The 17328-nt window shown below is 36.4% G+C and overlaps 1 protein-coding gene across 2 annotated transcripts; it reads left to right on the plus strand.

Annotated features, from left to right (window-relative positions):
- Window positions 1-851: 851 nt before the first annotated feature.
- On the plus strand, window positions 852-15617 carry prkar1aa (protein kinase, cAMP-dependent, regulatory, type I, alpha (tissue specific extinguisher 1) a). 2 transcript variants are annotated; one of them, XM_073839355.1, is made up of 11 exons: window positions 852-959; window positions 3020-3202; window positions 3303-3470; window positions 3562-3653; window positions 3752-3813; window positions 3913-3959; window positions 6484-6642; window positions 6763-6823; window positions 10736-10857; window positions 11082-11163; window positions 12581-15617. In XM_073839355.1, the coding sequence occupies exons 2-11, from the start codon at window positions 3029-3031 to the stop codon at window positions 12751-12753; spliced, it is 1140 nt and encodes a 379-aa protein (XP_073695456.1). In that variant the 5' UTR covers window positions 852-959; window positions 3020-3028; the 3' UTR covers window positions 12754-15617. The 2 variants fall into 2 exon arrangements, with proteins under 2 accessions (XP_073695456.1, XP_073695449.1); XM_073839348.1 differs by having other exon boundaries at window positions 862-959; window positions 3023-3202.
- The last annotated feature ends 1711 nt before the right edge of the window (window positions 15618-17328 follow it).

Consider the following 17328-nt stretch of genomic DNA (forward strand, 5'->3'; position numbering starts at 1 on the left):
ATTTGCATTGTAATAAAATGCGTTTATTTTCAATTGGCAAATATGCAGCTAAAACAGGTAGCCTAGTGCATTCCAAATTTTTCAACATTAACATTTTAATATAACATAGTCACTAAGGCCTTTAGAAATGTTTTTTGGGGAGGTGGGGTAGTGCACAATATGCCCCTGTGGCGCAGCCTAAGCTTTTGTCCTTAATGGCATTTTTTCCTTACATTACTTTTACTTTTTTACTTTAAGTAGTTTTGAAACCAGTACTTTTATACTTTTACTTGAGTAAAAAGCTTGAGTTGATACTTCAACTTCTACAAAAGTCTTTTTAAATCTTAGTATCTATACTTCTACTTGAGTAATGAATGTGAATACTTTTGACACCACTGCCAGGGTCACATATGGATAAAAGCATCTGGTAAATAAATAAATGCAGGCCTACATGTTTAACTCTTCACTTTTGCATTTCTATTTGGATTCAATTATCAGAGATATGTTGTAGTATTAGTTTTGTTAAGGTAAAGAATGCCGTTTCAGTGGCGGTTATGACCCTGGTTGAATAAGGACAACACTTCGGTGTCTGTACAGTCCCATTAACCTTTTCAGCTGTCATTAGATCCAAATGACACGGGCTCTCATTTTAAAACACATGAAAAATAAATACTGTTCTTTTGTATTTCAATGTCATGGCAGGGAGACTGCCATAAAATATAATGTAGCACATCGTGTGAAGCAGAATGTAATAAATTAGCGTGTGTGATAACCTCGATCTCCTCTAAATACAAAAACAAGCCCTTGCCCTTTAAGGTTGTCAGGAGTAACGAGCTTCCCAGATCGAGGCGCATTGACGTCAATCGTTGTTTGTGATTGGTCATAACCTTTTCCGGTGAGGCATCCATCCATCCAAGGACTGTGAGAAAGCCAGCGTAAACGGAGTAAAACACGTCGACAAACTCATCAAAGCGACTCAGGTATGAATATTTAATCGCAGAAGTCTTCGCTGTAGCATTTGCTGATATCGATGCGTGAGCTGACAGGCTCTTAGAGAGGTTAAGTGTAATGCCGTCGGCTTCCGTTGTTGTGATAATGTAGCTTGCAAGATGGCGTATTTTGCTGCTTGACAAAACTGGTTACAGAAAACACAGAGCTGGACGAGGCTGCAGGATTACACTCCTTAACATTTAAACACGTGCCAAATAGTGTGTATGTACAATGTCATGTGTTTTCTGCACTAAAATATTATGTTCACATGACCGAATAGCGTTGAATTGAGAAATGCCTGTGGGCATGCGAACTGCGATTTTTATGAGCTCAGGGGCCCCGACAGGGACTGAGGGCCACAGTATGCCTGTCAAAATGCAACACTGCTTAAAATAATATATTATTTAATATAATTTTCTATGCTAATTAACTCAGTCAACTGACTGATATACTAGATATGTAACGTTCGCTATATAGGAGCCATGTTAGCTGTTGAACTTGTTACAATTTGACAACACATTATTTATGTTGTATAGTTTTTATCACTGCTACTTTGTTTTCACTAAGATATGATCACGAGTTTTTTTTTTTTTGTAAGCCTGAACGTTCCCACCGTCATTAAGACCTGAAAATATAACGTAATTTAAAGAAAAAACTAGTGAAAATGAGTAAAGTCTTAAGAAGACATTCATATTTGTATAATGTAAACATTTCTATGTATTCTGTTAAGTTCATCAGTTTTTCAGTTCTTCTTGGGAGTCCAATCTTTTAAAAATTCTATATTCTATATAGTCTGTAATAGCAGATGGACTGGAAGTCAATTGGTCAAAATGTGTGAAAACCTTGTAACATTGAAAAACGTGGTTGCAATTTAATTTCACGTATTTATATACTGTCACTGTACGATTGACAGAAATGTAGGAAGTGATTTTAACCACAAGAACGTTTAGACATGCTTTTACACGTGCGTGTGTTTTAAGAAACCATTGAAGTGCAAATATAGTCAAACCGAAAATTATTCAGACACCAGATATAATTTTTAATATTTTTTTTTTACTAGTGGGTGTAGAACACTATAGTTCATTTATGTAAGTGAGGATAGCAAAATAAAGTAAACTATGACATATTATACCCAAAAATTCTTCATACAGTGAACCACCAGTAAAATTGATAAATTTGGGACTAAAAATTTGATTTGACATATTTTTTTTCCATACCTTATCTGAACATTATCAAGATGAATTTGTTCTGACATGGTTTAACTCTTGAGCTCTTGTCATATTTGATTAGCATTTTCTAAATTATAGAAAATAAACCGTGATAATGTGAGACATTTTGAAGGTGTCTAAATAAATTTTGGTTTGACTGTATTTAATTTGTGATTGATCAAGGTGAATTTGTTCTGACACAGTTTAACTTTTTAAGTTCTTGTCATATTTCATTACATTTCATTTTCATTTTCTAAACTATAGCGAATAAACTGAAAATGTGAGAAATCTTGAAGGTGTCTGAATAAATTTTGGTTTGACTGTATAGTAGAGTATGCTTGCTAACTCATACCTGGTCTAAAAGTTTGAAAATAAAAAATAGTTAGTGGTTTTTCAGTTTATTTTTTAATTTAAAGTCCAGATTTGACCCTATTTACTCAGCGCACTAGTCTCGTGGTGAACAGTTAATCTAAGTGCAGTTTAATCCACAAAAAATCATGGTTTGTCTTCATAGTCAACATGAGAGTTTGCTTCTCCTCTGGAATGGTGTTCCTTCTCGGGTGACGTCAGTTTGACGCATGAACATCTCTGTAAACTAGAGATGGCCCCACCCTCCATATTCCTTTTCATTTGAAAATACGTCACAAAGTCGGTTGCAACTTCTGATTGAAGTATATTGTAAAAAGTTATTGTAAAAAAACACTTAGGGCATTACACCATATTTCAAAGAGATCTTCACATTTCAATGCAAATAGTTAGTCTAATGATGTTTTTGACTAATTTCTTTTAAAGATTTTTCTTTGAGTTTCGTGAGCTGATGTGAACTGCATGTGTCGGGTCAGCAGGTCACCATGGCGTCCAGCAGTACGAGCAGTGAAGAAGAGAGGAGCTTGCGGGAGTGTGAGCGCTACGTGCAGAAGCACAACATCCAGCAGCTGCTGAAGGACTGCATTGTGCATCTGTGCACTAACAGGCCTGAAAGGCCCATGGCTTTTCTCAGAGAGTATTTCGAGAGGCTTGAGAAGGTCAGTCATTTTACAAGGGAAACTTGCTCATAGACGTGGTTTTTTCTTTACACCTAAAAAAGTATGTTTCAGTGCCATGATTGGTGTTTATGTTTATCAGGAGGAAGCTAAACAATTCATCAGCCAGCAGAAGTCAAGCTCTCGCTCAGACTCCCGTGAAGATGAGGTTTCTCCTCCCATGAACCCTGTGGTTAAGGGCCGACGGCGCCGCGGTGCCATCAGTGCAGAGGTCTACACTGAGGAAGATGCAGCATCTTATGTCAGAAAGGTAACCCAGAAGTCTGCATTTCCGTGGCACAAATAGTGTTATTTTTGTGTTGAATTCTACTTTCAATAGTTGCTTTTGCTGTTTTTCACAGGTCATTCCTAAAGACTATAAAACTATGGCTGCTCTTGCAAAAGCGATTGAAAAGAATGTGCTTTTTGCTCATCTTGACGACAATGAAAGAAGGTGACACATTTTGAGGTTTTCGATAAGTAGATTAAACTATTCTGTGTAACTTGAATAGTATTTTAATTATTGAAAACAACTTATTTTGCTTTTCACAGTGACATATTTGACGCCATGTTCTCAGTCACCTATATTGCAGGAGAGACTGTCATTCAACAAGGTAAGGCTTTCTTTTTTTTCTTTGTTTTTTTTTAGGAAAAGCTAAATGTGTAAAAACAAGTAAAATAATTTAACTAATGTATCATATTTTTCACTCCAGGGGATGAGGGTGACAACTTTTACGTTATTGACCAAGGTGAAATGGATGTAAGTGCAATGCTTTTAAATTAGCGATGAATCAGGATTTAGTATAATAAATCTTTCTTACAAAGACTCAATAAGATAACCCAAATGTTTACTTGTGAATGCACCACAAGCCATATTGCACTACTCGTTTCTTTAAAGGTCCCATATTGTCAAAATCGAAATTTCCTGGCTTTTTTCATGATAACTGAGGTCTAGGGGCTATGTAACTACCATATGAGTTTCAGAACAGTCAATCCACAGTAAACTGCACACAGCCTGCTTAAAGTAGCTGTTCATTTTCACGAGCCACTGTGACTTCCGTAAAGATGTGACGTCCGATCTACTCAGTCACCGCCCCGAGCGCCAACCACCGTCCCACCCTCCTTTTGTCAAACCCCCAGACAATATGTGACCCTGGACCACAAAACCAGTCTTAAGTCGCTGGGGTATATTTGTAGCAATAGCCAAAAATACATTGCATGGGTCAAAATTTTTGATTTTTCTTTTATGCCAAAAATCATTAAGAAATTAAGTAAAGTTCATGTTCCATGAAGATTTTTTGTAAAATTCCTACTGTAAACATATCAAAATGTAATTTTTGATTTGTAATATGCATTGTTAAGAACCTAATTTGGACAACTTTAAAGGTGATTTTCTCAATCTTTTTGATTTTTTTGCATCCTCAGATTTCTGATTTCAAATAGATGTATCTCAGCCAAATATTGTCCTATCCTAACAAACCATACATCAATAGAAAGCTTATTTATTGAGCTTTCATATGATGTATAAATCTCAGTTTTGTCAAATTTAACCTTATGACTGGTTTTGTCGTCCAGGGTCACATATCATGTCCATAACATTGCTAAGCAACAACAACATGAAAACAAGCCAAGAAAACCCTGTTCAGTCGATAGATGTCGAAACTACATCATTGCACAGGCTTCAGAACAACGTGAATATAAGAGACCAGAGGCACGTCAACTTCAGCCTCTTTCACACAGCGATTCCGGTAAATACACGGATAATGTGTCCCATGATTTGTTCCGGAGTTGTTTAATTTGGTTCATTCACAGTTGTTTTCCGGAATCTGTGCGTGCTTTACACACAACCTATAAAGACATGTGACGTTTGGATGTGAGATGTAATGCGACGCGTACGTTTCACTAAACTGAAACTAACCTGAACAAACTGTGCTTCAGCGCTGATAGTGTGGAGCTGGCTCTGCCTGATCGCCGCTTCATTCCACTTTGCACGTATTTTTTCGTCATGAAGAGTCGCATGATAACGTGCATCATCACTACAACACTGCCTTTATGGTTCTGGCTTTTGTTCACACAGCGCTCGTTCCCGTAATTTTCCAGAATCAGCGTGCATTGTGAAAGGGGCTTTACTAAAGCAACAGTTATGTAGCTTACTGCATTCGGTGTTTGAAAAAGAAAAAACATTAATGATCATTCTGAAATATCCTGTTGAGTATCAGCAAGCTAGGCTCTCTCTATGGCTCTGGGCTCGGCTAAAGCATACATGACCGTAGTTACCTGTGGTTGGCCTGGCTGTGCGTCACTCAGAAAACAACAGGCCAATCAGAAGAGAGGCTCATGAATATTAATTAGATGGGCCAAAATCGACCTGTTTTTGACAGAGCTCCTAAAAAAGCTGTAAAAATATATTGAGATGGATTTTGGCACTTATACCGCAAATATATATTCTTAAGGACATCAGCAACTAAAATAAACCTCCAGAAATGTGCACAATATGGGACCTTTAACCTTAATACCTCTTTTGCACAATATTGTATAGCAAAAGTACTTCTATAGTCTGTCTCAAGTTATTTGTATAGTCAGCTATTTATAGTATATGTATAGTTAGATTACCGTTTCAGTAAGTTAGCTATGTATAGGACTAAACAATTGCTCTCATGTCTAGTGTTGTATGTTATATGTGACCCTGGACCACAAAACCAGTCTTAAGTCGCTGGGGTATATTTGTAGCAATAGCCAAAAATACATTGTATGGGTCAAAATTATTGATTTTTCTTTTATGTCAAAAATCATTAGGAAATTAGGTAAAGATCATGTTACATTAAGATTTTTTTGTAAAATTCCTACTGTAAACCTATCAAAATGTAATTTTTGATTAGTAAAATGCATTGTTAAGAACTTAATTTGGACAACTTTAAAGGTGATTTTCTCAGTATTTTGATTTTTTTGCACCCTTAGATTTCAGATTTTCAAATAGATGTATCTCGGCCAAATATTGTCCTATCCTAACAAACTATACATCAATAGAAAGCTTATTTATTGAGCTTTCGTATGATGTATATATCTCAGTTTTGTAAAATTTAACCTTATGACTGGTTTTGTGGTCCAGGGTCACATATTTGTTTATTTATGTAGCACCGTGGTCCTGCGAGACACGACATTTCGTTCCACTGTATGTCCACACATGTAATGGAATGACAATAAAGCTCGACTTGACTTGACTTGAATAATGCAAAAATGTGAATGATAATGACTGATATATTTGTACATTCTGTTTTTGACAGGTGTACGTCAACAATGAGTGGGTGACCAGTATTGGAGAAGGTGGCAGTTTTGGTGAGCTGGCTTTAATCTACGGCACTCCCAGAGCAGCCACTGTCAGAGCAAAGACCAACGTCAAGCTGTGGGGAATTGACAGAGACAGCTATAGGAGAATACTTATGGTTAGTATACTATTCAACTGATTCTTTAACTGCCATTATTATAAACAATCAATCTTTTTTTATTATACTGTTTTGTGTTCGTTTTTCTCCTGCTTAATCTTGATTTCAATCTGTGCTTAGGGAAGTACTCTTCGAAAGAGAAAAATGTATGAGGAATTCCTTAGCAAGGTCTCCATTTTGGGTGAGTTTGATGAATATTTTATATTATATATGGGCCATTCTAAAGAATTGGTCCAAAGTCAGAGTTGGAAACGTGTCTTTTTCCAAAAACTTTGTATGTATGCAAATTGTATAATATCCAAGGTACACATTTCTAGTAATTGTGCAGTTAATTCTCTTATTGTATTTTCATAAAGTTTTGGCATATTTGTACTCTCCCCAAATGTGTCACTACAGAAGCACAGTAATAATAATTTGATTAGAAGAGTTATATTGACCTTTTAAGATTTTGCTTACATTTACTCTACATCGTAAATATATTTTTTTTACTATTTCTTAAAAAATTTCCAGAGGTAAATCAACAACAATTAAAATTTTAACAATACTTCCAGTGTAATTTATGAGATTTGTTGTCTTTTGAATCCAGTTTTTCTTTGTAAAATGCAAAAAGGTTATATACTGATTTCGAAGTTGAGGATTCATTTGTTTAAATATTCATTAATTCACACAAAACAATTGCATAACTGTACTGAAATGTTGTTTATTTCATCCAAATATGAGGATTATGTGTTCTGTTTTGTCACTACAGAAACAATGATGACATGTTTTGATCTTGACTGTTTTGGTAGTGACAAATTTATGGAATAACACCCAAAAAAACAAAGATGTCACTTCCGAAAGCTCATCAAATGTTTTGTCGTAACTGTTTTGATATTGACAATTTTAGATATTTTTAAACCTAGCTCAAATATGCTAATTAGCACATGGTTAGCTAGCACAATTCTCAACAGTGGTACACATATAAAAACTAAATGTTATGGAATAACTCCCAAAAAAGTGTGCTTAATTGCAGAAAAAAGGTGTTTGGTAGTGATCATAAATGTAGGGGTGTAGTTCAAATTTTGGCAAAAATCATAATCACGATTATTTTGGTCAATATTGTAATCACAATTATTTTCACATGATTATGACTGGGTCCAAAACTTAAAGATAGCAATACAACAGAAAAAAAGATACAAAAACTTGGGGAAAAAAAAATACTGAATACTTTTATGCAAGTCTAAAGTAGTCTAACAATACTACAGAAATTGAATGTATTTGAATGTATAATAAAACAGTGTATTTACTGTAATAATTAAACATGCTTTGTTTCTTATTAAAATGACGAAAGTCCTTCATTCAGTATCAGTAAGTGATTTTACTCTTTGTATTTTTCCGTTTTATTAACATTAAGGACAGAGACAGCAGAAGGAATATTATTTGTTGTCACTTTAAGTGCCACACAGATCCAATATACTGTTATAAACGCATTTTCATTCTCAACTGTTTATAATCATTTAAGTCATCAGTGACAAGGGTTTACATGAATAATCATCAAGTGCCTCATTTTGAAATATTTTTGAAATGTATTTGACCGTTTAGGAGCGCACCTTGAGCTAAAAGATAACTTTACATGTCCGTGTTGTCTTTTTCGCTTTTAAAAACACAACATCAAAGAAACATTAATAAATCAAGCATGTCCCGTTTTATGAAAGTCACGATTTTGTTGATTTGCATGTGAAATTAGGCTCTTTTGGAGGAGCGAAAGCACCACTGGGGCACAATAATCATTCATCATGATTACTGTATTTCCATGATCGTTTGAAGTCGAAATCGAAACTGAATTTCGATTAATTGCACAGCCCTTATTGAAAGTACCCACTAAATGATGATTTTTATATATTAAGCTTACTGATACTTTAAAGGTTGTATCAGCGATTTCAAGCCTGAAACATAAAGTGTCACATTCAGTTGATCTTTCTTCACGATCCGCTCGCTGCCTGCCCCATAAATCGGCTGTAAAAAAACCGCGTCTCTGTGGTCAGCCTAGGGTCCGAGATATGCCAAAAAAACAATCGGTGCCACCAACCATTCCACAGATAAACAAACAGTGTTCCAACCAATCAGCGTCAGGGGGTTGGTGTTGTGGACTTTCCTACTGGTGCAGGGATGTGAGGGAGGCGGAGCGAAAGTCCACAACACCAAACCCCTGACGCTGATTGGTTGGAACACTGTTTGTTTTGCTGTGGAATAGTTGATAGCACCGATTGTTTTTTTGGCATATCTCGGACCCTAGGCTGACCACAGAGACGCGTTTTTTTTTACAGATGATTTATGGGGCAGGCAGCGAGCGGATCGTGTAGAAAGATCAGCTGAATGTGACACTTTAGAATTGCTGATACTAGGGTTGTTCCGATTACGATACTAGTATCGAAATGCCGCCGATACCACAAAAAAATCTAGCACCGGAATCGGCGAGTACTTGAACCCACGTACCGATCCGATACCATTTTCTTAAGTTATTCCCGCTAGCAAATCAGAAGCCTGTTCTTCTTCGCGGCTCAGAATGCAAACAGTGTTGCCACAAGCAACCACTGTTTAGAGCAGCGAAGAAGAAATACAAATGTGATAGCAGTTTGTCCGCTAAAACGGCGGCATGTCTCATATGTAGGGCTTTATGATTTCTGCGATGCGGAAAACACGGACGGAATCGCGGAATCCAGTCAAAATGGAATTTACAGTTTGACGCGGAACGTCACGGAATTTGTCAAAGTTTGATGCATTAATCAAAGGTAGTTCATTACACTTAAATCAAATCGTGATATGGACTAATATTAAGCCAAAAACCGACTGTTTAAATATGAATTAATGCGTGGTTCTGTGTTAATGAATTGTACAGGTGCGTGGTTTGTTTACTCCTTGTACTGAAGCGCGCGGGACACTTGCGGTAATATTAAAGGGCTCCAGACTGTGACCAATTTTTCTGCCAGTGTTACTAATTTTCGTGAGCGGTCACACTGGCGCGACCACCGCGTTGTTCAACTCATAAGCTCTGCCATTTCTGTCTCAGATGAGAAACATAAAATGGCACGCGAAACGAAAGTGAAACTAACACGACACATTTGAGCTGCTCAGCGCTGACCGTTTATCAGCTTGGACTGCAATGCAAACAAACTTGCACAAACCCCGAACAGCTTTATTCGGGAGCCAACGTTGATTTTGCAACACTGTTACTGCTGCGAGATCCAGTGAGGAGCATTTGAAAATGCCGCACAATGAATAAGGTTGCTGCAAGATCTAGTGAAAATCTTTCAAATTCTGGCCAAAATTCTCTGTTATAAACAGGGCTGATGTACGTCAGAAAACCAGATTAGTAATACACTATATGAAAAAATATTACTGTCAAATTTATGTCATATAATAAAAATACTCTAGTTCACTGTATATGTCATATAATAAAAGTTCAATGTATGTCATATAATAAAAATACTCTAGTTCACTGTATATGTCATATAATAAAAGTTCAATGTATGTCATATAATAAAAATACTCTAGTTCACTGTATATATCACTGTATATTTGTTTTATTAAGGAATAAGTCTGAAGCACACAATAAAATAATTTATTAGTATTACCTACAGCTGTATATACAATTACACACCCAGGTATCGGATTAGTACTCTGTATCGGCCGATACCCCGAGCCCAGGTATCGGAATCGGTATCGGCCGATACCCCGAGCCCAGGTATCGGAATCGGTATCGGCCGATACTCCGAGCCCAGGTATCGGAATCGGTATCGGCCGATACCCCGAGCCCAGGTATCGGAATCGGTATCGGCCGATACCCCGAGCCCAGGTATCGGAATCGGTATCGGGAAGGAAAAAAGGTTATCGGAACATCTCTAGCTGATACAGCCTTTAACTATTATTGTGGGTTTCAATAGATTATAAAATGATCTTAGTAAACGTCTTAGATTTGAATAATGAAATGCTTTTTAAATATGTTTTTTGGTTGTGGGACAGCAGTTTGCTCCAATTCTGTAGAATGGCCCAAATATGCATTTGCATGTCTTTTGTGGCATGTTATCTTAACATGCTAACATCCTGTGAACAGAGTCTCTGGATAAATGGGAACGGTTGACAGTTGCTGATGCCCTCGAGACAGTCCAGTTTGAGGATGGCCAGAAGATTGTTGTGCAGGGTCAACCAGGAGATGAATTTTTCATTATACTTGAGGTAGCTTTTTTTATGGTTAAATCCGTTCATTTTTCCTACATTCCTCTGTTCTCATCTGTCTTCAACAAGTTGTTGTGTTAATTAGAGTCATGTGTTTCTGTATACTTCAACAATCTTCAGGAAAAGTGTAAATAATGAAAGGATTGTTATAGAAAGTGTAGCCCTTAAACCTCAGAGAGACGTCATGGAAGAACAGACATATTGATTTCGACTCGTGTCCTCAGGGTTCAGCAGCAGTCCTGCAGCGGCGGTCTGAGAATGAGGAATTTGTGGAGGTTGGAAGACTCGCACCATCTGACTACTTCGGTAAATGTGTTTTTCTTGACTTTCTGGAAAATTGATCTTGCTGCATATATATAAACATTAGGGGTGTGACGAGATCTTGTGGCACGAGATCTCGCGAGACTCCGATGTGTCCCGCGAGATCTGACTGGTCTCGCGAGAACGTGACGATATCATGGCAAAACATTTTGCAATGTTTACATTAGGGCTGCATGACTAATAGTTATATAAATATCACGATCTCTATTCAAACACCCATGCGATCTTGTTCATGAATGACAACGATTCAGCTTTGTCTATTACAACTGTTTGACGCGCTCCATTGACGCTTACGATGTGAAAGTTATTGAAGACATTCAAATCTGCATTCTTACTGCGGCGGTTTCAGAAAGCAACACAAACAGTCTTTTTAACCACGTAATCATCTTCATGTCTTTGTTACAGACATTTAAATAACATAAGTACTGGGATAAAAGCTTATAGTTTGGATATAAACACTTATTGTCTACAGGAGCGATCAAAAAAGAAAGTATAACACGTCTGTAGAGCAACGTTTATTCTCTTCACCAGGAGAGGGCGACAACTGCACCCTTAAAAAAAGTATTTGTCATTGAATTAAACATTCAAGAGATTCCAATAGTGAAACACGTCTTTATTAATTGAGACACGGGCTCCTTCATTTTTTTTTTTTTCAGACTTAAGCAATGAACATTATTTCAGAACCACTAGTAAATTATGTAATTTTGTTTAATTTTCAAATCCTTTTTTTCTTCAGAATCGTGATCTCCAGTTTATAAAAGAAAATTGGTTTTCAGTTTACCCAGAATCATGCAGCATTTTTATTACTGCATATAATTCATTAAAATATAAGTTTAATTTCATAAAGTACAAGTTCATATCAAAATGCACCTACATTTATTTTATTTTTTTTGCATTTTGTGTTTTTTTGTTGACTAAAATACTATTGTCCCCTATATATTTCATCATTGAGGATTTATTAAAAAAAGTTCAAAAATCTTGTCTCGTCTCGTTCTCGTGAGCCCAAAATCTCGTCTCGTCTCGTCTCGTGAGATAAGTGTCTCGTCACACCCCTAATAAACATATTACAGAAATCCCTTTGCTAATGTAATTACATATTGATTCCATGTACAGTGCAAGTTAAAGGGATAGTTCACCCAAAAATTAAAATTCTGTCATTAATTCGTTCATCCTCAGATCACAAATTAAGACATTTTTGATGAAATCTGAGAGCTTTCTGACCCAGATTTCATTCAGAGTTTCTTAATTTGTGTTCAGAAGATGAACAAAGGTCTTCTGGATTTGAAACAACATGAGGATGAATAATTAATGACAGAATTTTCATTTTTGGGTGAGCTGTCCCTTTAATGTGTTTGTTTCTCTATGGCTCTTTACTGATTTCCCTCCATATGTGTTTCAACAGGTGAGATTGCTCTGCTCATGAACCGGCCTCGTGCCGCCACCGTGGTTGCTCGCGGCCCGCTGAAGTGCGTAAAACTTGACCGTCCCCGGTTCGAACGTGTGCTCGGCCCCTGCTCAGATATCCTGAAACGAAACATACAGCAGTACAACAGCTTCGTGTCTCTGTCGGTCTGAGGCGCACTAGGCTCTTTCCTCCTCCTCTATTGCAGGGTCCACCAATGCAAATCCGCTTTATTTTCTTACTTTTCGTTATGCATTTTCCAACACCCAGGTGCCCATTCACTTCAGTGTTCTCTCTCTCTCTCTCTCTCTCTCTCTCTATCTGTTTTTTCGATTCGTGCCGTACCCTGTCGCGTTCGTATCCATCGTAGATTTACCACAAGGCCGATTGCTAGTTTTGCCTGAGAAACGAGCCAATCATTGTGCCACAGATGCCTGTCATGTGAACAGATGTTGAACTAACAAGGTCTGTCAGGATTCCTCCAAATCGCTTCATGTTTCAGTGTTTAGAACGGAAGGAAATCAGTGGCCGGACTGACAGTCACGTAGTGTATCTATTCAGTATATGATGATGTATCTTAATTGAGCCATCGACTCTCAGATTCTGTTTTCCCTCGTTCATTTCAAGCATTTGAGTATAGGGAAGCCAAAGGCATAAATCCATGTGTGTTATGTTGTTTTCTTGGGGGTACTGAAGGTAAAATGTCACCATGTGTATCATGGTGATCAGCTTTGCTCTTTTATTGTTATAGCTGCACATATATAGTGTATGTAAATGATTATATATTAGAAGTAAATGACCATAACCATATTTTTTTGCACAGTTTGATATCTATATATACGTATATATATATATATAAAAACACTTTATATGCGCCTGCTGTTTTTCATTGTGGCATTTGATCCCATTTCATTGGACTTTTTCATTTTCTCTCGGATGTTTTGTTCACTTTTTGTCCTTCATGCTACACACAGGCTTGCACTGGACTCTATGTAGAGCACACCAGGATTAGTCAAATCTTTTAAAGTAATTTTTTTTTTGCATTTTCTCCCTTCTGAAATGCCACCTGCTGCAAAAGCTTTTATTTGTTTGTTTCCCCCACGAAAAGGTGATGTTATCTTTTATTCAACATTGTGTTTATGGCGGATATAAGTACTGATAAAGTTTTAATTGTTAAAAAGAGTTACGGAAATGTAATGGTTAATAACAGAGTATGTGAGGATCCTCCTCGACAGGAAGTGACTACTCTTTGGAAGTTGACCTCTTGGCCATCGGAGATCCCATTAGGTTTTCTTTCTCGATGAGATTGTATGTGAACTGCTGAAATCCCAAATGTCTTTTTTTTCCCCCTCTTTCTTTCTCTTTTTAAATTTTAAACTAATATTGGTTAATAAACAGGGCAGGGCTAAGAAAATAGTTTTCAAATAATCAGTGTCCTTTTTTGATTGAGATTTCGATTATTGTCCTCAGTTAAATCAAAGTCTTAAAACAGGGACAGTATTTACCGCTTGTGTTGAGTTCATGGTGTCTGTATGCCGTTAGGGTTAGGATCCATCAAATGTTTTTGGAATAGATTTGCGATCCACTACTGCCACCATCTTAATCTCTCATCAGATATTGTTCTTAGGGTTCTCCGAGTTGTGTTGTACGATTTTACCGGGTGGTACAATAGTGTTAACAGTTGCTGAAGGTAGTTTTTAATTGTCACACAGAGATATTCTTGTATTATTTGAAAGCAGTTGATGTGAATTTTAAATTTGTGTATTTTTGTTTTTTCACACATCTTGTGTTATGTAATTATACAGATATCCAGCTCCTTTATACTGCAGATGTTATTGAAAGCAGATTTGGATTTTGAAAAGTGCCTGATTTCTTTACTTTCACAATGCATAGCCATCCCAGTTATATCCATAAATATTCTGTCTAAATAGCTTGTTACCTGTATTATTTGTAAACTACATTTTTTTTTCATTGGTGTATTCGGATGCCCTTAGCAGTGTAATTTATTTAGACTTGAGGCTTCAGTAATTAAGAGATTATTTAACTGAACTGTCCCAAAATTGCTGTGTTAATTAAAGTAAGGTGCAAGTGAACTGACCTATATTTTGTGTTTTTATCTTCAGTGTTTTCTTTTTACTCTCTGACACTTGATTTAAGAGCCTGTCACAGTTGCAGTTGTCTGGGAAAATATGCTCATTCACAAATTTTTGCCCTTTTAGACTGGATTATAATTTCTGAATCAGTCAAATCTTGGTGCTGTAGCTTTAAAAAGACAATTTGCACCCGTAATGAGATGTGAAGGATAGCCTTTTGATAACCGTTCTGCTGTCTTTTCACTGAGTGGTTTATGCCTTATGATGGGGTTGAATAAACAAACATGGTCAAATTATTTACATAGTCTTTAATGTAAACTGTGACGCCCTTTGATAGGCTTGTTATTGCTTTGTACATTTAACTTCATTTGGCAGGGCAGAATTGACACAATGACATAAATCTTGTCTCCATTTTCTGTGAAATGCGCTACTTAAACTTTGTTGTAATTCTCTCCCTTTTATAAATAGATTGAATGATTTGTTCCATTGCTAATTCAATTTTCTGCTTAGTTTTACTATGATTTATTAACAAATTCAGGCCCTGTTATTGAACATACACGGCAAAAGTGTTTGTATTACCACCCTTAGACTTTTTTTTTTTTTTTTTTTTTCTCCCCTGTAGCTTGCTTTTCATTCCCTGGTTGTGACTGCCAATGGTGTTTTCTTCTGAAGTTTTCAGTAAAATTGTGTTCTAGTATGTACAGAGGAATTGATATATTTGCTCGTAGGCTTTGCCATCAAGGCTTAGAGACTCCTGTTCACCCATTCTTCAGTTTGTTGAGCCCTCAGCACAGAGAGTTGTAAAATGTCAGAGGACCATTTTTCTATTATTCTTTTTCTATAACTGTGTACGGTTTGATTTCATTGGATGTGCTCAAGTTGTAAACCTTTTGGTATAGATTGTCCCAATGGCAGGTCAAGCAATAAAATGATTAATTCTTGAATATGTAAGCGTCTTGTGTTTCCTGGACTGTTTTCATACATCAAAAGTGTTTCTCTCAAGGATTACGGATTCAAATATTAACACTACTTGCATCACTTAATGCATGATTTGTGTATTACATATTTTTGACATTAAATGCTCTGAATGAATCATGCTGGATCAAACATATAGGCCTGGTTTCACAGATAGGGCTTAGACTAAGCCAGACTTAAGTCATAGTTCAATTAAGACATTTAAGTAATTTTTATAAATGTGAGTTAGAATAAAACATTATTGGTGTGCATCTCGAGACAATACAAAGGCACTGATATATTTTAGGATCGGTTAGTGCAAGTTTCTTTCAGTTGAAACAGCTCAGACTTGCAGTTTAGTCTGGGACTAGGCTTAAGCTTTGTCTGTGAAACCGGGGGAATATGTCTGTCGACCCCATGGATCATTCCTACTTTTTTGATTCCATAAACTACATTCCCGGTAATCCTAGCCATATATATATATATATATATTTGAAAGCTATAAATAAGCTTTCCATTGATGTATGGTTATCCTATGTTAGGATAGGACAATATTTGGCTGAGTTACAACTATTTGAAAATCTTGAATCTGAGGGTGCAACAAAATCTAAATATTGAAAAAATCACCTTAAAATTGTCCAAATTAAGTTATTAGCAATGCATATTACTAATCAAAAATAAGGTTTTGATATATTTACACTAGGAAGTTGACAAAATATCTCCATGGAACATTATCTTTACCTAATATCCTAATGATTATCATTAGGATATTAGATAAATTGTTAGATTATTAATTAATAATTTTTGGCATAATTTATAATTTTGACCCATGCAGTGTATTTTTGGGTATTGTTAAAAATATATCCGTGCTACTTACGATTTTGTGGTCCAGGGTCACATATTTTCTGTTGTGATTAATTAATACCGCATGTATATCGATAATTTTAATTTTCACAAAATAAAATAATTCCTAAGAGGCTATTTTGCAGAAATCTTATTGTTAAAATGGCTTTACTGTATATGCACAGTGCCCTCCACAATTATTGGCACCCTTGATAAATATGAGCAAAAGCAGCTGTGGAAATAAATCTAAAAACAATTGTAAAAGTAAAACAATTGAAAGTGGGGCAGGGCTCGAAATTGCGACCATTTTGGTCGCATATGCGACCAAAAATTAATCTGTGCGACCTCAAATTATATTTGGAAGCATTTGTGCGAGTGAGAGAATGGAGTGTGGTGCGACTCGGTTTCGAAACTGTCGCTTGCCTAACTACTGCACAGACTGCTGAGCTGATACTGTGACGGTTTCTCCAACATTACATAACTATTTAAACTTCATCTTCACATTATTACCTTAAATGCAGATTTGAGATATAAGCCGGAAGGGCTCGCAAAATCGCTAGCCCGACGTCCCGGGGCTATTGTGTTTCCAGTCGGGCTACCAGAATGTTTCACTGGACTGCACAACGGTCTATCGTAAAGTAGAGGACTTCTGCAGGTCCTTAAAACTCCTCAATTTATTTGTATCAAATGTAAGGCCATAAAGTTATAAATATGTAAAATAGTATAAGAAAAGTCTTGGTTATAAGTTTAAGAGATGGAAAGACGATCGCGAAAGGTTTGGATAAATCTTCAAAAAGGCAATGATGTCATTGAATAAATATGCACGCTGTACGTTTCAAAGTCAAAACGCGGCATGGA

The sequence above is a fragment of the Garra rufa genome, chromosome 1, assembly GCF_049309525.1.
Source record: "Garra rufa chromosome 1, GarRuf1.0, whole genome shotgun sequence".
NCBI lineage: Eukaryota > Metazoa > Chordata > Actinopteri > Cypriniformes > Cyprinidae > Garra > Garra rufa.